Raw genomic sequence first — 19772 nt, forward strand, 5'->3', positions numbered from 1 at the left:
GCTAAACTTTTTTCTCTTTGGGATGAAATGTTTTGATGAAAAAAAGTCAGGTTCTTCTTTTTTATGACTTCTGTGGTAGAATTACTAAACCGCAGCGTACGTTTTGTGTTGAGTGTGAAATTGGGATTTGGTAGGACTGTAGGAAAACTCTTAGAAAAATATGTCTATTAGCTTTAAGTTATTTTGGTGAGAAGTCTGATTGAGAAACCGGATGTAAAAAGGAGTTTATTAATTTGTGAGCAATGGCAAGGAAAAGGCAGTTTACAAAATAAACTGATAACTTAGTTCTTTCCAAAAGTGTCCTATTTTTAATTTTGTGCCCTGGTTTGTTTTTATAGCTTACATGTAAGAAAAAATGGAAATTAATTGCCTAAATTAGTCAAACATTTTGGGGGGAAATTATATCTAGGCTATTATAAACTACCTTAGATTAGTTTGGAAAGGTATTTCCTTTGGAAAAAAAATACTTTCAAATACTGGGGTCGTTTTTAATGTTGTAACTGACTAATTTTTGGCTCTTGTGGCATTTTTAAGTGATGCACATAGAAAATGCTAGCAAGAAACTTGAAACTGTGCATTCACTTGAAGTCTACTGAATATTGACCTGTTTTCCTTTGACAAGGAAGAGTTGCCTGTATATTTTTGAGTATAAGTGAATGCTGCCTTGTTCCTTGTGAACCAAGCAGGCATGGGTGGTAGTGCTTTAAATATGCTCTCACGATACAGATGATGCTGTGACCCTATTCAAAACCTGTGCTGTGTATCCCATCAATACTTCATAATCCTTTTTTTCTAGAGGAAAATGAATAGGGAAAGTCATTTAAAAAAAAAAAAAAGGTAGGTCATCTCAAAGATATGGAATAATAGGGTCTTTGAGAAGAGTGGGCAGAGTGGAGTGTTGGGGGGCACTAAATGGAGGAAGAGGTGGGGCTGTTCCGTGACACAGCTGGGGGGGGGGGTGCCCGATGTGCCCACCCCATGTAGAGCCGGCCTCTTTGTCATGTTTAGTTTGAAGACCAAATTAATGGCGGGGAAAGACATGGAACCTTTTGTAGAGATGGTATATTTCAAATATTTGGATGGTTGTAAGCTCTTTTCATTTTAGAGTCATTTTGAAAACTGCGAACAAACTCTTACAATATCATTAGGCCGGCTATTAGGTATAATGTTAAGAAATTAAGTATAATGTTAGAATCTTAGATTTTAGATAAATAGTGTGAGCAGAGCAATATGGTAACTTTCATATTTCATGTGACTCTGTGAAGAAAAGAAAGAAAGGACAAATAAGATGGGAAATTGAGTCTTTGAATAATAAAAACTACTACCTTCTGTCTTCGTTATTAGCCACATCCTTAGATTGACACAGAGAGTCTTGATTCATTAACCAGCTTTCACCCCAGACTTTTCCGGTTTGTACCTTATTTATATTTGGCATTTGAGTCTTAACTGTAAACCTACATAAGTAAATGCCAGGTGGAAAGGCTTACATTACGCAAAGTCTGTTTGTAGAATGTTGTCCTAAAGGCTTCTTATTTAGATATGGCTTCACCGTGATATTTGCAGGGCTGAAATGCTAGTGTCTACAAATATGAATTACTGATTAAAAAACATACAGGTCACTTTTATATTTTTTTTAGGTTTTTTAATTTTTTATTTTAGAGAGAGAGAGAAGATGCACACACAGCTGGGGAGAGGGTTAGAGGGAAAGAGAGAATCCTAAGCAGGCTCCATGCTCCGTGGAGAGCCCGATGCGGGGCTCCATCCCACGATCCTGGATTCATGACCTGAGCCAAAATCAAGAGTCGGACGCTCAACCAACTGAGCCACCCAGGCACCCCCCCAAAAAACATATAGGTCACTTGTAAAAGCAAATGGATGTTTCCTTTTGAATGGATTTCTCCAAAAGTATGCTTAATGAAGCCTGCCTAACGAACACTCGGAAAACTTTGATCTAGCTTAGTTTGGGGAATTAAGAGACTGATGAGAAATAAAGAAAGGCATGTTACACGCATACCGAAACCTTGTTGTGGCGATCGAGGCGATGCAATTTGGCTGTGTGACTTACAGGTGTAATCAATGTGAGGAGTAAACCGGCTTCTAGTTTGCTCTCATCTCTTGATCCTGTTTCCTCTTTGAAATATTCCAAACTTGCAAATGGAGACCGACTTACTATGCATGGAAAGTATGTAAACAGCTTTAAGCCATTGGACTTAGCCATTTCAGAACACAGACATCTATTTTGTAGTTTACTGGTACTTCTTCGGGAAAGTTTTGCTGTTTATAGCACCAGCACTTTGCTGGTTGGTTCCCTATATAAAGAGAAACTGGAAATTAACTTTGAGGTATGCTGTCATTTTCAGAATCACATGTATACTTAGATTTCAGAAGACAGTGTCTCACTGCTTAATTACCTTGGTAATACAGATTTTCTCTAATATTTCTTGTACTGTTATGTTTATTTTTAAAACCGAAAACTATTTTAGGTAATGCTGGTCTCATAATAAAAGGTTTCAACACGTAAAAATGGGATACTTTTTAATTCGCTTATTTTTTCCTAAATGACTTTTTTTGTCAGTGTTTTCTGCCACTTACAGGCATGCTGAATTGTCCTGCAGTTAAGTTCTAGACACTTTACAAGCTTAAACGATGCAGTTTATTTAGTAGCAAAGTAAAATCTTATACATTATTTAGACTTTGCACTTGATCGAATTTCATCTGACCTTTTCATCCTGCAGGGTAATTCTTACCTGTTTATCAGGTAAAAAGGTAGCGTGCTAGGGACTCCTGGGTGGCTCAGCCAGTTAAGCGTCCGACTCTTGATTTTGGCTCAGGTCATGATCTCACAGTTCGTGAGTTTGAGCCCCGTGTCAGGCTCTGTGCTAACAGAACCGAGGCTGCTTGGGATTGTCTCTCCCTCTCTCTCTGCCCCCGGCCCCTCCTTCTCTCAAAAATAAATAAACTTACAAAAAAAAAGTAGAGTGCTTCCTATTAAATACCTTGTGTTGCTTTACCTTACCATGCAAAGTTTGGGTGTCTGTTGTCGAAGCAAATTCATTTTGTAAGTTTAATTGAGATTTTAAACAAGTTCTTTAGGATCCTATGCTGAAAGCGGCAGTCCTGATTTTTCTCATTTGTGCTTTTGTAGCAGTTTAACAGTGTTCTAACTGGATTACCAGGTTCATCAATTTTTGACCATAAAAATCTTGGGGCGTTAGCTCTGAAGGCTGTGGACTATGACAGGCATTTGAAAATAGGCTCTAAGGATGTGGACAGGAAGGCAGCTAGAATGGTAGGAAAGTATGTCTGAGTGAGCAAACCAATAAAGAGAAAGAAAGAGAAGGCTCTACTCGTAGGCGTAATTCCACTGTTTATGTCGCAATTCAGAGCTGTCCGTTGAAGGCCTGATGTGTTCTACATGTAAGACCTAGTTGAACATAAGTGATACTCGAAACCTACTTTAACAATAAGATAAAGCTAAATAGGTCTCTACTCTCATTTCTTAATATTCTTGGCATTTTTGCAAGGCTTAAAAAAAACCCACAACTGATTTTGTGTAGTCAACACCAAAAGTCTTGAAATGAACATAAAAGCCAATAAGCCAATTTTGAGCAAAACGAATGTCCGGATCTGAACCGATGCTGGAATGGCTGCATCAGAGTCCCTTTTCTTGGAGCTCGTTAAGATTTTGATTTGGTAGATCGTGGTGGGCTTGGGAATCTCCTCGCAAGCACGTTAGAAGTGCTGAGGCACTGCCAGGCATAAGGCCGTGGGTCTGGAACTGGAGTCAGAAAGCTTTCTGAAAAGGGCCAGGTAGTATGGGGCACCTGGGTGGCTCGGTTGGTTAAAGCGTCCGACTTTGGCTCAGGTCCTGATCTCACGTTTTGTGAGTTCGAGCCCCACATCAGGCTCTGTGCTGACAGCTCAGGGCCTGGAGCCTGCTTGGGATTCTGTGTCTCCCTCTGTCTCTGCCCTTCCCCCACTCGCACTCTGTCTCTGCCTCTCTCTCTTACTCAAAAGTAAACATTAAAAATTGTTTTGGAAAAAAAAGGGCCAGGTAGTGTGAGTGTGATGTTTTGTTTCATTTTATTAAAAAAAAAATTTATTTTAGGGGCGCCTGGGTGGCTCAGTCGGTTGGGCGTCCGACTTCGGCTCAGGTCATGATCTCATGGTCCGTGGGTTCGAGCCCCGCGTCGGGCTCTGTGCTGACAGCTCAGAGCCTGGAGCCTGTTTCGGATTCTGTGTCTCCTTCTCTCTGTGACCCTCCCCCGTTCATGCTCTGTCTCTCTCTGTCTCAAAAATAAATAAACGTTAAAAAAAAAATTAAAAAAAAAATTATTTTATATTTATTTATTTCTGAGAGACAGAGAGAGAGAGAGAGCACAAGCAGGGGAGGGGCAGAGAGAGAGGGAGACACAGAATCGGAAGCAGGCTCCAGGCCCTGAGCTGTCAGCACAGAGCCCGACGTGGGGCTCGAACTCACGGACCACAAGGTCATGCATGACCTGAGCTGAAGTATGATATTTTAAACTTTGCATGCCAACAGACAAAATTAAGGCCATTATGTAGGTATTTATATAACGAGAAAACAGATTTCTACAAGTTTTTTAATCAATGAAATTCAAAATAGAATAATAAAATTGTGGACAGTGTTTTGCAGTATAGGTTTACTAACGAGAAGAATGGGATTCTTTTGGGGATGGACATTTTGCTTCATAAGGGCTTCAAGTGTTAGTGTTCTCTATCATGAAAATCAACTGCAAACATTCATGAAGGCTGCTTTGTAGCGAGATTTTATATATTTCATCCTTAAAAAGAAAAGTCTGTTCACACAGGTGGGTACTGCCACCCGAGCCTGTGACTTTAGTTGAGCACAGTCGTTGCTTGGAAGACATCTCTGGAATTGTTAGATTCTTCTCGACGCTGCCTCTTGGCACGGCGTCCCTGGCATCGCAGGTTATCACTTCCAGTGGAGGGTCAGGCAGCGGCTCCTCCGTGCACAGGGAAGTGGATTTTGGAAATGTGAAAGCGTCCCTTTCACTCGCATCGGGCTCTGAAAGATGCTGCCGGAACTGTCATCTGTACGTGCGCTGCCAACGTGAGCACTGGAACTGCCGTTTAATTTCGTAAAGATCGATCTGCCGCAGACCTAGTGCGGGGACGGAGGCCTCACCTCTTGTTTCGCCTTCCGACAGAGAAATCCTGCAAAGCAGTTCGACATTGCCTCTGATTAAAATAATGCCACTTGTCGAATTACCACCGTGTAAGTTTTGCAAAAACTGCTCGGCCTTTTAGTTTGGGGTTGAATTCCTTAAGGTGTGTGTGTCATCAAGTCCCTAAAGCCAGTTTCCATAGCCGTTCAGTGGTCTGCAATAGGCACAGGAGGTAGTTCCTGTTCGTTCCAAAAATCTCAGTAAAAATTCACGTCTGCTAAGTTCTTGAACTGGGTAATAGGACAAATCAGCGTATTCGGCTTCTGTTTCTTACAAAAATTCATGGAACCGATGACGGCTAAGTCCGTGGGAGTCAATTAAATTTATTGTTGACACTTCTGGTTCAGTAACACAAGACAGATCCGTATACTTCCCACAGAGCACCTAATAATACAACGTGTGGTCATTTTGACGGTCTTTCTAAGTTTGTCTTTTTTCTGCTGCGCACATATGTTGACTACCATCAGTTGTAACACCCCGTGGCATATTATAATTGAGGTTGTGCTGATTGAGAGTTTTCTCAGCTCCCCTGAAAGTCTTCCCATCTGTAGTTCTCCCACGCGGACTCTTCATACGGGCGAATTCTCTAGTCCCTGTAGACCCGGCACTGATTCCTAGAGTAAAAGGCCACTGAGCAGTCAGTGGTGGTCCTTGCATGGCCAGCAAGTCTGAGCCGCTTGGAAACTGTCATTAGTTTCAGTCTCCTTCCATCTCTTACTTGTGAGGAAATCTTGCTGTGATGTGATGAACTTTTCCCTTTTAAATTTTGTGGTTTTTCTGATTGTCCCTTTCCTGTGAGTTGGGATAGTTTTTGTTTTTTAATGTTTAATTTTGAGAGAGAGCGCTAGCAGGGGAAGGGCAGAGAGAGGGAGACGCAGAATCTGAAACAGGCTCCAGGCTCTGAGCTGTCAGCACAGAGCCCGACGCGGGGCCCGAACCCATGGACCGCGAGATCATGACCTGAGCCGAAGTCAGATGCTTATCCAACTGAGCCGCCCGGGCGCCCTGGAGTGGGATGATGTGGAAGAGTGTTTAGTCTGGTGACGTTGACTACATCGTATTCTCTTAGCGTAGCCACCATGTCTGTGCATAGTAAACACAGTGCTGCTCCATTGAATTTTGTTCAGCAAAACGATCCACATCCCATTGTGCCTCAAAGGCGGGACATGAAAAGTCCTCTCTTGCTTTTTGTTTTGACGGATATGCGCTAGTAACAACAACAGAATCATGAGGCACTCACGGCGACATTTGGGACATTTTCAGGCTGTAATTGCATCAGTGCATCGTGTCGTGCAAAGTGAAGAGAGCTACACGCAAGGCCTGTGTCGCGACCACTTGTGGCTGTGGCCGCATGGAAGCAGCCCAAGCCAGTGCGTAAGCAAATGAGCAGAGTCGTGCTCCGATACGGTTTTATCTATGGACACTGAAATTTGAATTTCATATCATTTTCAGATGTCATGAAGTCTTCTTACGATTTTTCCCTGCAACCACTTAGAAATGGGCCACACAAAAACAGGCGGTGGGCAGGACTTGGCCTGCGTGCGGGTCGTATTGGAGGATCCCTGCTCTAGAATATGGTTACATGAGAGGAATAATCAGTGGTTCTCGGCCAGCCGTTCCTTGTGCCCCAGCAGTAATGTACCACCGCTGTACTTGCATAGACTTTACCATAGTTCTGCGGGGAGGATCATTTTTAAAGCTCCTGTTAACACATTGCCAAGTTACTTTCTAGAATATGCATGCCTTGCTTTTCACAAACAAATCTGAGTTAAGTCCAGCTTAAATTCCACATCCTTTTAAAGTTGCAGATTCTAAATGCCGTCCTTTATACATTTTAGCTGTGCAGAAGAGAGCGTTGAATAAATTTGTCACTTTTTCAGTAACTGGGCAAATAAACTGCCAAGCTTTCCTGTGACTGCACATTTGTTTAATAAAAACTATATTCTAAATTGTGTTCTCAGCTTCTCCATTACCTTTAAACTCAGGGCCTTTAACTTCTTTTGTTGCAAGCAAAGAATCTTAATGAAACATGATTCTTGGGAATGAGGGATAACGTTGAGGCTATTCCTAGTTTATTTCCTTCTTTTTTTTTTTTTTTTTAAGCTTTTCCTAGTTCAGACACAACTTACAAAATATAGTTCATAGAACTAATAGTCTGTCAGTGTTGTGAACCGAGGAAAAAAAGATCTAAGGGATGACAGAAAACATCTTAAATTTTAAAAGTCGTAAGTATGAAATGGCTTTTCGTCACAATTTTACGAAAAATTCTCTTCGGTAACATCAGACAGACTGGGGAAAGTTACAGTGCAGTCTCAAGTCATAACCAACAGAAAGTGAGTGTCAGACCCCTGGCATTTCTGGCCTGATACCCGAAATTAGTTACTTCTGTCTTAGCCAAGAGCCTGAGCAACGTAACTTGAATAATGAGTCACAGCACAAGTGGGTTTAGGATTCATAGACACCGAGATACAGGGAAAGGAGAACTTAAGTTGAAATCGGTTATACAAACTGAAATCGGTGCCCAGAGCAGAACTTCAGTAATGATCCATCGGACCACGGAACTTCCTCATTTTGTTGACGGTTAAACTGAGGCCTGGAGAAGTTTAGAAACTCGCCAGATCGGTGTTAGAAAAAGGACTCGAATTCACATCTTTTCCTTAACGTTAATAATAGAACACTAGAAGACTTTGGGATCACTTCTGAAACCGTTCTGTTGGGAAAAAATACTTGAGGGAAATTTCCCCCTGGTAATTCATACTCCTTCACCACACACTCCGGGGCAGGAGGGAGAGGAGGCCCCCGGGGGCCTGTGCTGAACTAGGTGTGCGTTTGCACGAGGGCTGTGAAGCACGAACAGGGCAGGGTCGTCTTCGGAAGCTCCGGCCTCCTGGGAACAGAGAGTCCCGTATTCATTTTCCACGTCCTTCGTAATTAGACCGCAAGTGAGACATATTTTATATCTTTAATTTGGAATTGTTTTTTGAGATTGTAGAAAGACGGGTTCTCTCTCTTTTTTTCAGTAAAGCCCCCTCTCTATAAAACGACTAAGAAATTTCCCCTAAATGACCCACTTCAGAAAAGTATTCATCCTTTTATTAGCACGTGTGTTTGCACACACTTAGGCGCACGCGTGTGGGCATCTGTGTGTGCATGGGTTTAAAATTGTTTCACAGTCGCTTAACCGGGGGGGGGGGGGGGGGGGGGGGGGCTGACCTCTTCACAGAAGGAGGCTTTAGTCTGCAGTCGCGCACAGTAAAAGATTCTGGAACCGTTCCCGTGCCTCCCACTCAGGGTTTTCCAACTAATGGAAGGATCAGTAGTTTCACCTGTGGTCTAAAATGGTAAATTAACATAGCTTTTTATGTTCAGGGAGTTATTTTAACCATACTGTATTTTTTCAGAGGAATAATGTTTTAAAGTATTTACACCTTGAATAGACACTGGCTGAGTGATAGTGGAGAAGGCAAAGCTTGGTCCAAGTATAGTCGTTTGGCAGATGGGCACTTTATTTGGGACTGTAAATAATTGTTAGAGATAATCCACACATTCACATGTGTGGAAGTGAATTATAAATGTTTTCTACAATCTCAAGTGCACAAGGGACTGTGTAAATTACACTGATGAAACTTCCTTCGGTGGAAGTTGAAATTTAATAAGAACACATGCATATTTCTCTATTATCATTTGATTTGGGTGAGATTATGAATCCCCAATAAACAGAGACCTGTGGTAATTTGAACCTAAAAGATCTAAGGTCTAGGGAATGCAGTTAAATCAGGACATGACAGGGAAAAGACCTTAACTTTTTATTTTTCTATTTGTAATACCAAGAGAAGAACAAATAGGAATGATTTTCTCTTTTTTTTTATTTGAAAAGAGAATACAGGTACTCATTGAGGTACAAAGTTACCTTTTCCATATTTAAATAGAATAGTTAAAGCATACGTAATACAGACCCATTCTTATAAATCGTTGGATCCAGATTTGTTAACAGAATTAAGAACATTTGGATTTCAGAAAGATAATACCGTGTATGTACTGTTTATTATGTAATACCCACAGGGGTCTTTTTGTTTTGGTTTTTTTTTCAGCGAAACATCTGAATAGTTTCACCAAGTAGGAGAAATAAAGACTAAAGAACCTAGGTCATTTTGCTCCCAGTTGAGTGTTGGGGGCCGAGCTTACCAAAAGAAGTTGTAGATAAGGGGTTGTAATTTCTTTGTAGTCTTTACTTTGTGGTCTCCTACTTTAATTTATGGTTTAATGGTGTAAAGATTTCATATGTGGCAATTATATTAAAATAATTATTGGATGATATATAATGTTATTATTATATTAGTATACCAAAATGTATTAAGTCATTACCTTAATGCTAAGTGGAAAAATGGACTTCCAAATCTTGCCGTCATAAGTAGCGATCAGTAAAATATCTTTTTGTTTGTAACATTTTATTTATGTTTAATAAATTCCTTAGAATGGTTGAAAGTTCAGGGGCACCTGGGTGGCTCAGTCGGTAAAGCGTACAACTCTTGATTTCAGCTCAGGTCATGAATTCACAGTTGTGAGATCAAGCCATGTGGGGCTCTGTGCTGACTGTGGAGCCTACTTGGGATCTTCTCTCTCTCTCTCTCTCTCTCTCTCTCTCTCTCTCTCTCTCTCTCTCTCTCTCTGCCCCTGCCCCCATTCACAAACACAGTTCTGTCTCTCAAAATAAATACATAAACTTAAAAAAAAAGGGTAAAAGTTCGTTGAAAGTTTCACCCATACTACTCATAATTTTCTAAAAAGTTTGAATTCGCAAGGTCACTAGAAAGAGCATACCAACTTCCCTAGACCCCCAGAAACAATGGGTTGGGCTTTTTTTTTTTTTTTTTTTAAAGGGAAAGGGGGAGCTTGGCTGCTTTAGATGATGTGTTCATCTTAAGGTGACTTTAACTTTCTTTTATTTGACCCTCAGTTAAGATAAACAGTACTAATTAAGATAAGGTTTTTGTGTACTTGAACTTTTGCTGTGGATTTGGATACGGAACCTATCATTTTCTTGGGCACACACAGCCCCCTTGCTCTGGGATTTCTGAAATGAGAAGCGTCAGTTGTCACTATGTGGGGCTTCTCCGAGATTGCACCTTAATTTATTACAGACACATCTGCGAATCAATCTCCTGTGACCCCTGCTCAGTTCATCTCCATCACAGTTTCGCACTGTTGGCTAGGAGCAAATCAGTAGGACCTTTGTGGCAGTGAGTAGTGAGTATCTTAAAAATGCCTAACCTCTCTGCCTTGGTAATTCTTCTGAGATCACTCAGGACATGATTCAGGAGCACATACAGCTGTTTATCACAGTATCATTTACTTTCAAAATATTAAAAGTGCTTATTAAAAAAAAGAATTGAAATACACAACATTAGATCAGTGGTTTTATTTAGCTTTTTGTATAACAAATACTAGGAATTATTTTGACCATTAAATTTACCTCCCAGTTATTTAAGTGGAAAAATCAGGATGCAAACTTGTTTGTATTGTTTCAGCTATAATTGGAAGAAAATATCTTCGATGTTAACCGTGGTCGCCCCTGAATGGTGGAAGTGATGGCCCTTGCCTCTTTCCTTCTTTGTACCTTTTTCTAGTTACCAGTTTCCACAGTGAATTTATATTAAATCCAAAATCAAGGAGAAAGCCAATAAACGCGATATACAATACTACCAGTCCAGAAAACACCTTTTTTAGAAATTCACTAAATTTCATTTAAGGTGTTTGACATTACATAAGTATTCAATATACACATTACTGAAAGGGTAACAGTTTTGTTAGTCTGAGTCATATATAAACAGAGTGACTTATCTTTTATCGTATTTGTCCAAGAGGCTCTACTTCAGTATAACGGAATTGTTATTATCTGTTTGAATTTGACTTTTAAAATACTTTTGGTGGGTCCTCTGGGTGGCTCAGTCAGTCAAGCGTCTGATTTCAGCTCAGCTCGTGATCTCACCATTCGTGAGTTTGAGCCTCACATTGGGCTCTCTGCTGTCAGTGTGGAGCCCGCTTCAGATCCTGTCTCCCTCTCTCCCTGCCCCTCCCGCCCCTCTCTCTGTCTCCCTCTCTCTGTCTCTCAAAAATAAACATTAACAAATAAAAATAATAAAAAGATAAATACTTTTGGGTTGTACGAAGAATCCTATATGTGGATATTGATGTTATTTGTAGATTAAGCCCAAATTCCCTTTGGCTTATATATTACATTAAAATTTGTGATATAATGCAAAATATCCATACAGGTTTGCCCAGATAATCTCTTCATTGATCTGAAATGAATTCCTTGAAGATTTTTTTCCCGTCTCCTAAAAATCATTTTTTTTTTTTTGATGTTTATTTTGGTGAGGGGGGGGGTGGGGGGGACAGAGAGAGAGGGAGACACAGAATCCAAAGCAGGCCCCAGGCTCTGCGCTGACAGCACAGAGCCCGACCGAGCCACCCAGGCGCCCCTAAAAGTCATCTTTAGGTGCTGTCAGTGCTGTACAAGGTGCAGAAAAAAGCAAAATCGTCTGTCACTGCTTAAAATCATGAGATCAGCCAGACACTCCCCCACACCCCCACCCCTCCCACAAGCACACACCCGTGTACTTGCTCGTGGCGCGCAAGAAGGCGGCGATTGTCCAGGTGGGGTCCACAGACCTCCGGGGGCGTCCTCGAGTCGGCACTCAGATTTATGACGACACCAGGACGACGCCTCCCTTCCCCCTGCGTTCCCACTTGCACCCGTGGCCGAGGAAGAGCAGCAGTGGCTGTGAAGAGCCAGCACCTTAGCACGGATCCACACATCGGCTCCAAACAAAAGTGGTATTCTTACCACCACGCAGCTGCCATTTCTCTCTCTCTCACACACACACACACACACACACACACACACACCAATTTCATTTAAGATGAGCCTTAATGGAGCGTGAAAAATTATTGTTTTCAATCTCAGCCTTTGAGGGGTGCCCGGGTGGCTCAGTCAGTTGAGCATCCGACTCTTGATTCCGGCTCAGGTCGTGATCTCACGGTTTTGTGAGTTCGATTCTGGTATCAGGCTCCATGCTGATGGTGCAGAGCCTGCTTGGGAGTCAGTCTCTCTCTCTCTCTCTCTCTCTCTCTCTCTCTCTCTCTCTGCCACTCCCCTGCTCACACTCTCCGTCTCCCCCCGAAAAAAAATCTCCACCTAAGAGCGCACACCTCTGTACGACAGAGCGGGAGGCGGATGGAGGCACGGAAGTAGGTGAAAAGCACTCTGCAGCTCGTTGGACCGGGAGCTGAACTAACTGTATTTTTCACGGAATGCCATTTTACTCGAGAAAACCATCAACTTGCTCAGACTTGGGCATTGGACAGAAAATACATGTTTTAGAAAATACATGAAGTTAGCCTGTCACCTCAAGGAAAAGAAGAGGGAGTATTTGCTGCCATTGATAAAACTTGAGCTTTGAAGTGAAAATCAAAATTGAAGAAAACTTGTTTTGGCCCACCACTGTGAGCTTGTCAGCTTCCCAGTACGTGAGACTTCTGATGAGATGAAGGAGGTCCTGATGACTATGGTTTTCTTAACATTGTGTAAGGAAGCATGCCAACATTGGAAGATCTGTTACTTAGTTGCCCGCCATCTTCCCTGTGACCAGTGCCTGGCATTACAAAATAGCGGGTGGGTCAAAGATCCATTCTAAATGCAGTGTAAGCCAATGAATTTTCGTGTAACACAGTGAACTAACATTTTTAAAAACTACCACTTGTCAAGTTTTGGTATAGTAGCAAAAATATCTATAATTATCTGAAAATATTTGATTAAAATACTCCCTTTTCCAGCTACATTTTTGTGAAAGGCCAGGCTTTATGTATATACTCAGCCGGAACAACCTATAGTAGCAGGTGCAAATGCAGAAGCAAATGAATGTCTCACTGTCTTTTATGAGCCATACTAAAATATGTTAGCATACAATGAATGGGTTTATCATCGGTATTCTTTAAGGAATTTCTATTCATTTGTTTTTTTTTAAGTTTACTTATTTTGAGAAAAAGAGAGCATGCGAGCGAGAGAAGGGCAGAGAGAGAGAGAGAGAGAGAGAGAATCCCAAGCGGGCTCCCCTCCACCATCTCAGAGCCTGACATGAAGCTTGATCCCATGAACCACGAGATCAAGAGTCAGACACCCAACCGACTAGGCACCCAGGAGCCCCTAAAGGAATTTTTAAATATTTTAAAAATTTCTCAATTTTACTTTCTAATATAAATATTAATAGCTATTACCCGCATGAAGAAGATCCTCAAGAGTCTTAAGATATGTAAAGGGATTCTGAAACCAAAAAAAAAAGGAAAATTGCTGCTTTCAGGCCTGTAACTCGATGTCCCAGAAATCACCTGAATTGTAGAAACTATTGGTTGGTTGCCTGTCCCGCCCCCCCCCCCCCCCCCCCCCGCCCACCTCTCCCCCTTCCCCTTTCCAAATCAGAACTTCTAGTCAACTAGGATCTTCAGGTGATTTCCCCTAAACATCACAGAAGCGCTGCCTTCCGGAACTTGTGGAAGCAGTCACGGGCAGGGTGGGTGCTGTGCCCAGGGAGAGCATCCTGGGAGAAAGACAGAGCCCTTCTTGCCCCAAATGGCTCCCCTCTTCTTAGCTGTCTGTCCTCTGTTCAGGTATTTCCTCTTAAGAATGTATATCGTACAGTTTAGGTGTTGGAAATTGACTGGAGCTCTAGTAGAAATCTGGGCTCGGAGAGAGTAGGCTGAGTGAACGCTCAGGAAGAGACCTGACGGAGGCGCGAAGCCGCAGCAGTTCTCAGAACCTTCTAGAGCAAGGCATGTCTGTCCAAGCAAGTGCCTGTCCCAGAAGATTTTACGGTGTTCTCACCTCCTCTCTGGTTTGCTCTTGACACTAAAGATGACCCCCGTTGGCATAAACTTAAGGGGGAAGAAATGCAGACACTGAAACTGTAGTAGTACGTTTATCTCCAAAGCAGTTTTCACCTTTTAATTCCATCTTCCCTTTGGATACGCAGATAGTTCTATCATTAAGCATCCATGCAGGGCCGTCCACGCTGAAGGTCACTGGGTGCCGCTCAGGGAAGGCAGTTGTGAAGCTAGCCAGGCTACCACACTCGGCCAGAAGTAGACGTTGTGTATGCTTTCGGTGGGGTTAGTTGTTCACTCTGAATTTTGTGACTAAACAAAGTATGTTTGGATTAAGTGTGCAGCCAGACAGTTTAATATAAACTGTTGTAACAAAATCTTCCATTTCTAAGCCCTAATAACTATTTATTTTTTTCTTCTTTTAGGGTGAATCCGTAAAATATTTCCTGGATAACTTGGATAAACTTGGAGAAGCAGTAAGTTTTTGTTTATGTTTATTGCTGTTTGAAAGCCATAGGTTATTAGGAGGTTTAGAAAAATTATGTATCGAGCTATTTGCTGCTTCCTTCATCCTGGCGGCAGCTTTCGGACCGTTCCAGCTTCATTTTGTCTCCCTCTGTCATCCAGATCGCTGCCTTTCCCCTGAAGAATGGCCTGTCCTCTGGTTCGTGAACATAAAACTGTTTAGAGAAAGTTTATGTTTGAAAATGAGGTTGCACATTATCTATTCTACTTCAGTGTCGTGTGTGTGTGTGTGTGTGTGTGTGTGTGTGTAAGCAGAAACGGGACACGGTGGGTTGTTTGACTGATTTCAAAACCTTTCAGCAAACGGTATTTTTCAGCTCGGAAGCGCTTTGCGTTGAGTTACAGTGTGGGAGGGCTGGATTCTGAAGGCCGGCTGAAGAGACCACCAAGTAGGAGAAGGAGTCACCCCGGGAAGGAGAGTTTCTGATTTGCCTCTCAGCTGGCACCGTGGCTGGCTGTGGCTCCCGGGCCTGCCGCGGGCAGGGCGTGTGCTCTGTTGTCTGTGCCGGTCTCACGCCAGAGACTTCCCTGGAAGACAGGTTGCTGCCGCTCAGAAAACGTGTGAAGGCCATGGCCCCACAGTCATTGGCACCTGCTGGATTTACGGCAGCGTTCTTTGCCTCCTCTTTAAAGCACATTTCTCTAATACGTTGTAGTATAGTCTCATGGGTTCTTTGAGGTTACCTTTCAAAGTAAAACTGAAAGAAAACACGCAATGAAAAACCCGCCGCAAGTAGGAAAGTGGCATACTGATGTATCTAGGACATGTGAAAATGTACCTTCTTTTTGCAAGATAAACTTTACATCCTCTTATTTTGGATTTTGCCAAATTGTACTTGTCTGCCCTGAAGTCCGTTTGTTTTTCTCTTGCCTGTCTCCTGGACACATGTGTTCCAGAAGTCGGGAATCTCCGTATGAGTCTGCGTAGTAAGACTTGATTTCGCGGTCTCTTTTCCATCTGGTTAGAATGTAAGCCTTAAAAAAGTTACACGTAGGCCAAATGGAGAGAGCCTTAGCAGGGAAACTAATTTTTAAGAGTTACCGCATGTTTTCCAAACCAAACGGTGCTGATTTGACCTGCTCTTCTCAGTTTGCCTTTTCAGATCAGCTTTCCTTGAGCACAGCATTCAAAGTAGGTCCCTCGTCTTGTATTCAGTTTCAGCCCTTGCTTTTTTCAAAGATCTTTGCTCTCTCTACAGTTGGTGATTTCCGTGTTCGCTTGTCTTCTACCTGTACCTCTTGCCATAAGGGCAAGTATCTCATCTCTTGATGGTGAAGAGTTGAGTTCCTGATGCCTAGTGACGATGCGTGGCATACAGCAGGCACTGAACAAATAACTTCTGAATGCATGGCTGTAGGCCCCTTTGTACTGGCTGCTCAGAGTCTTAGGTTGAGAACAGTTCCGAGGCCACATCTGGAATAAACCGGAAAAAGCGCTGCGATCAGTAAGTAGGTCGGTGTAAAGGAGGGAAAACAAAGCTGGCTGTGCTACAGGCTGGCCATTCATCCTGGCGTGTCAGCCTCGTCACAGGGTTGCATTTGCTTCTCCGTCTCTGAAGTACCAGGGGTGTTGAAGCCCAGCCGTGCGCCCCCTGACCCTCTGGGAGGTAGAACAGCACAGAGTCCAGGACGTGGCTCTGCAGCCAGACCACCTGGGTCCCCATCCCAGCTCCCCACAGCCTGTCTCTGTGTGAGCAGAGGCATCTCTAAACCCGAATTTCTTGATATCATGGGCATCGTACGAGACCTGACCTCACGGGGCTATGGGATGGTTACGTGAAATAAACCCTGTGTCTTAGTCTGCTCATCGTGCTGAGACAGAATACCATAGACCGGGTGGTTTAATAGCAGACATTCACTTCTCACGGTCCTGGAGGCTGGTAGTCTCAGATCAAGGGGCCAGCGTGGTCATTCTCCGGTGAGGACTTTTCCTGGCTTGCAGACTGTGGCCTTCTCTCTGTGGCTTCTTCACATGGCTTTTACTCGGCACATACACATGGAGAGACAGGGATCTCTTAACTCTTCTTCTAAGACCGCCAAGACTATGTGATCGAGACCCTTCCCTAGGACTTCATTTATCCCTGCTCGTGTCCTCCAAGCGCCGTCCCAGAGTACAACCACTTTGGTGTTAGGGCTCCAGCGTGTGAACTTTGGGGGGACATAGTTCAGTCCGTAGCACTCGGTAAGGTATTGGGAACAGTGCCTTCCATGTAGGAAGTGCTCGGTGTTGGCTGTTTTGCTCTTTGATCCCTGATTGTAGGAAACTCGTTCTCGTCAGAGACAGAATTACCACATACACACAACCACGCAGAGGACAATTAAATGGTACTGATCACGAAGATGGTGTTAGTTCCTAGAACAGAGAGAGGTGTTTTGACCGGAGAGGCTGGAGCTGGGCCGTAAGGGTATATGAATCTGAACTGTCTGAAGGGGGAGGCGGACTTAGAAGAGGAGTTGCGGCCCCCCAAGATGGGAGACAGCTGGGTGTGTTTAATTTTAGGAGGCACATCCGTCTGACAAAGGACACGTGACAGTCTTGGCTCTGACTTATAAAAACAGATTCCTAGAAGGCATTAGCTGGGGTTTGGATGCATCGTTCTTGCAGTTGCACTTGTGCAAGTGGATGGTCGGGGAACGGTATCAGGGTGTGCAGCTCTGGGCAGATCTGGATCTCAGCTCTGTGGTAAGCCTGGACAATGTAGAGCAGAGCCTGCCGGTTCCAGAAGAGCCAGGAGTAAAGAGGGTCTTGAAAGCCAGTCAGCAAAGTGTGGACCGGATGCAGTGAAGAACCTCACCGTAAGTTCTGAAGTCACGGTGCCGGGGGGTTGGTCTGAGTGGTGTAGGGACAGATCCAAGAGGTGCGAGGCATTCAGGGCAGGGAGGGAGATTCAGTGGAGAGATAGCAATCCACACCGGAGGAGGTGAAAAAATGGGGGATGGCGGAAATAAGGAGAAACAGGATTGGAAATAGAATCAGTGATGCTAGGGCAGAGTCCACGGTGACAGGGGGGCTAGAAGAACTCTGAGGTCGTGGCCCGGGAGGGCAGGAAGCAGGGAGGAAAGCGTGCTGGTGGTGCAGAGGGGTCGGCTGGGGAGAGAATGAGTTTTCTGATTGAGTGTGTGTGTGTGTGTGCGTGCGCGTGTGCACGCGTGTGCGTGCGAGTAGATGACCAAGCGCAGTGAGCAGTGAGCTTTTAGACATGAGACGCGGGCCACCTGACGGGAGCTTGCCTGGCGGTCCCAGCGTTCTGGATTCCCTCTCTGCCCAGCAACGCTGGCGGGAGGCGCAGCAGAACAGCTGGACTGGGTGCCCCGCACGGTCACCTCACTTAGTCCTCGAGGCCCCTGTGACCCATACGACCCGTATCTCACCCGTGAGGATGCGGAGACACAACAGGATTCGGTGACCTGCCCAGGGCCACACAGCTCGTGTGAAGCACGAGCTCTGGAACTCACAGTCGCGATCGCTGATACTCTGCCAGGCCACTTAGCACTTGATCGCATTGTCCTGGTCTGGAGGCTTCATAGGAATTAGCTTTTAGCTTCCTGACTAGCTTCTGAGCTTCCAAGTGAGGCAGTAGTAAAGAACTTTTAATTTCTATAGACTTAGAAGTTTAAAAAAACAAAACACCTTAGGACTGGTGTCTTTCTTTCTTTCTTTCTTTCTTTCTTTCTTTCTTTCTTTCTTTCTTTCTTTCAAGTTTATTTATTTTTTAAATTTATTTTGAGAGAGAGAGAGCACGCAGGGGAGGGAAGAGAGGGAGACAGAAGCCCAAGCAGGCTCTGCAATGTCAGTGCAGAGCCCAGTGCAGGGCTCGAACTCACAAACTGTGAGACCACGACCCGAGCCAAAATCGAGTTGGTTGTTTAATGACTGAGCCACCCCAGCACCCCAGGGCTGGAGTGTTTCTGAGGCAGCTGGCACGGGCACACGCGGTAAATTTGTACCCTGTTTCTGGAAAGCAGTTAGGCTTTGAGTGTCCAGGGTCACCAAAATGTTCATAATCTTTGACCTCATAAGCTTATTCCTGGTTATTTTATCTCAGGAAATAGTCCAGAAAGGAAGAAAAAAAGTATATGTGTGAGAGTTTTAATTGCAAAATTTGTGTTAAAGCAAAAAATTGGAGAAACAACCTTAACGAGCACTAGTAGGAGAATGTTTATGTAAATTACAGACCATTAATCCAGTTGGTGTTTTTATACTGCTTTAAAATGAAATACAACTGTATCAGCACATGTAACCGTTCATGATCAAATGTTAAGCCAAAAAGTAGGGGCAGGCTGAAAATTGTGTGGATGTGCTGGTTATAAGGAAAGTAGTGAGTATGTGAACACAAGCTAAAAGGAAACCTGGAAACACCCGACATTGTTTATGAAGGCCCTAGAGTCATGTCCTAAAAGGTGTGGATTACAGATAACCGCCTACTTTTTTTTTTTTATTCTTAACTCCATTGTACCATTTTGAGGAGATAACTATTCACATTGTGACAAAATTTCAAAATTATATTACGCTATTTGGAAAAGCATAAAATACAGCATCGTGACAATTAGCACTGTTTTAAAATCTTGCCTCAACTTAAAAAAATAAAATAAAATAAAATAAAATAAAATAAAATAAAATAAAATAAAATAATCTTGCCTCAACTTAAAAAAAACAAAACAAAACAGTTTGACCCTGACAACGAACATTCAAGAGCTCTCCTGTTCAGTATCGCCGAAGAGCTACGTCAGAGTTCTGGAAAAACACTAGTTTGAGAAGAAAGAACCAGTTCTAGTGCATCAGGAAGGACGTCGTCAGGGGTAGTTGGGGACTCGTGAGACAAGCAGCTTCCTGTAGGGGTCACGGGCTGCCTGGTCCCGTTCCCAGGTCGGGGCCCCTTCGGTCTTTGCGCAAGCCGTCCCTTTAAGGCAGGTGGGCCGGGTGTGGTCTCCTTCGTATGACAGGCAGGGGCGCCGTCACTGGGACCCAGCTGCGTGGCCGGACCCTGGAAGCAAACCCAGGAGGTGACTCAGGGCGAATTCAGTGTATTAGCTGTGCTAGGCAAGTTCTGTCCACGCGCGTGGTGTGGCCGCAGTCCTAACGTGGAGTGACCCGTGTCAGCGTTCTTAGTCACGTTCTTAGTCCCTTAGTAAGGGAGCATCTGGAATGAGCTAGAG

The 19772-nt window shown here is 43.6% G+C and overlaps 1 protein-coding gene across 1 annotated transcript in view; it reads left to right on the forward strand.

Moving 5' to 3' along the window:
- Positions 1–19772, forward strand: part of GNA13 (G protein subunit alpha 13) — a 41802-nt gene that overhangs the window by 17423 nt on the left and 4607 nt on the right. Inside the window, exon 3 of the mRNA XM_042965370.1 lies at positions 14516–14566. Within this exon, the coding sequence (XP_042821304.1) occupies positions 14516–14566 (51 nt within the window). The remainder of the gene's footprint in view (positions 1–14515; positions 14567–19772) is intronic.

The sequence above is a fragment of the Panthera tigris genome, chromosome E1 (genome assembly GCF_018350195.1).
Source record: "Panthera tigris isolate Pti1 chromosome E1, P.tigris_Pti1_mat1.1, whole genome shotgun sequence".
Taxonomy (NCBI): domain Eukaryota; kingdom Metazoa; phylum Chordata; class Mammalia; order Carnivora; family Felidae; genus Panthera; species Panthera tigris.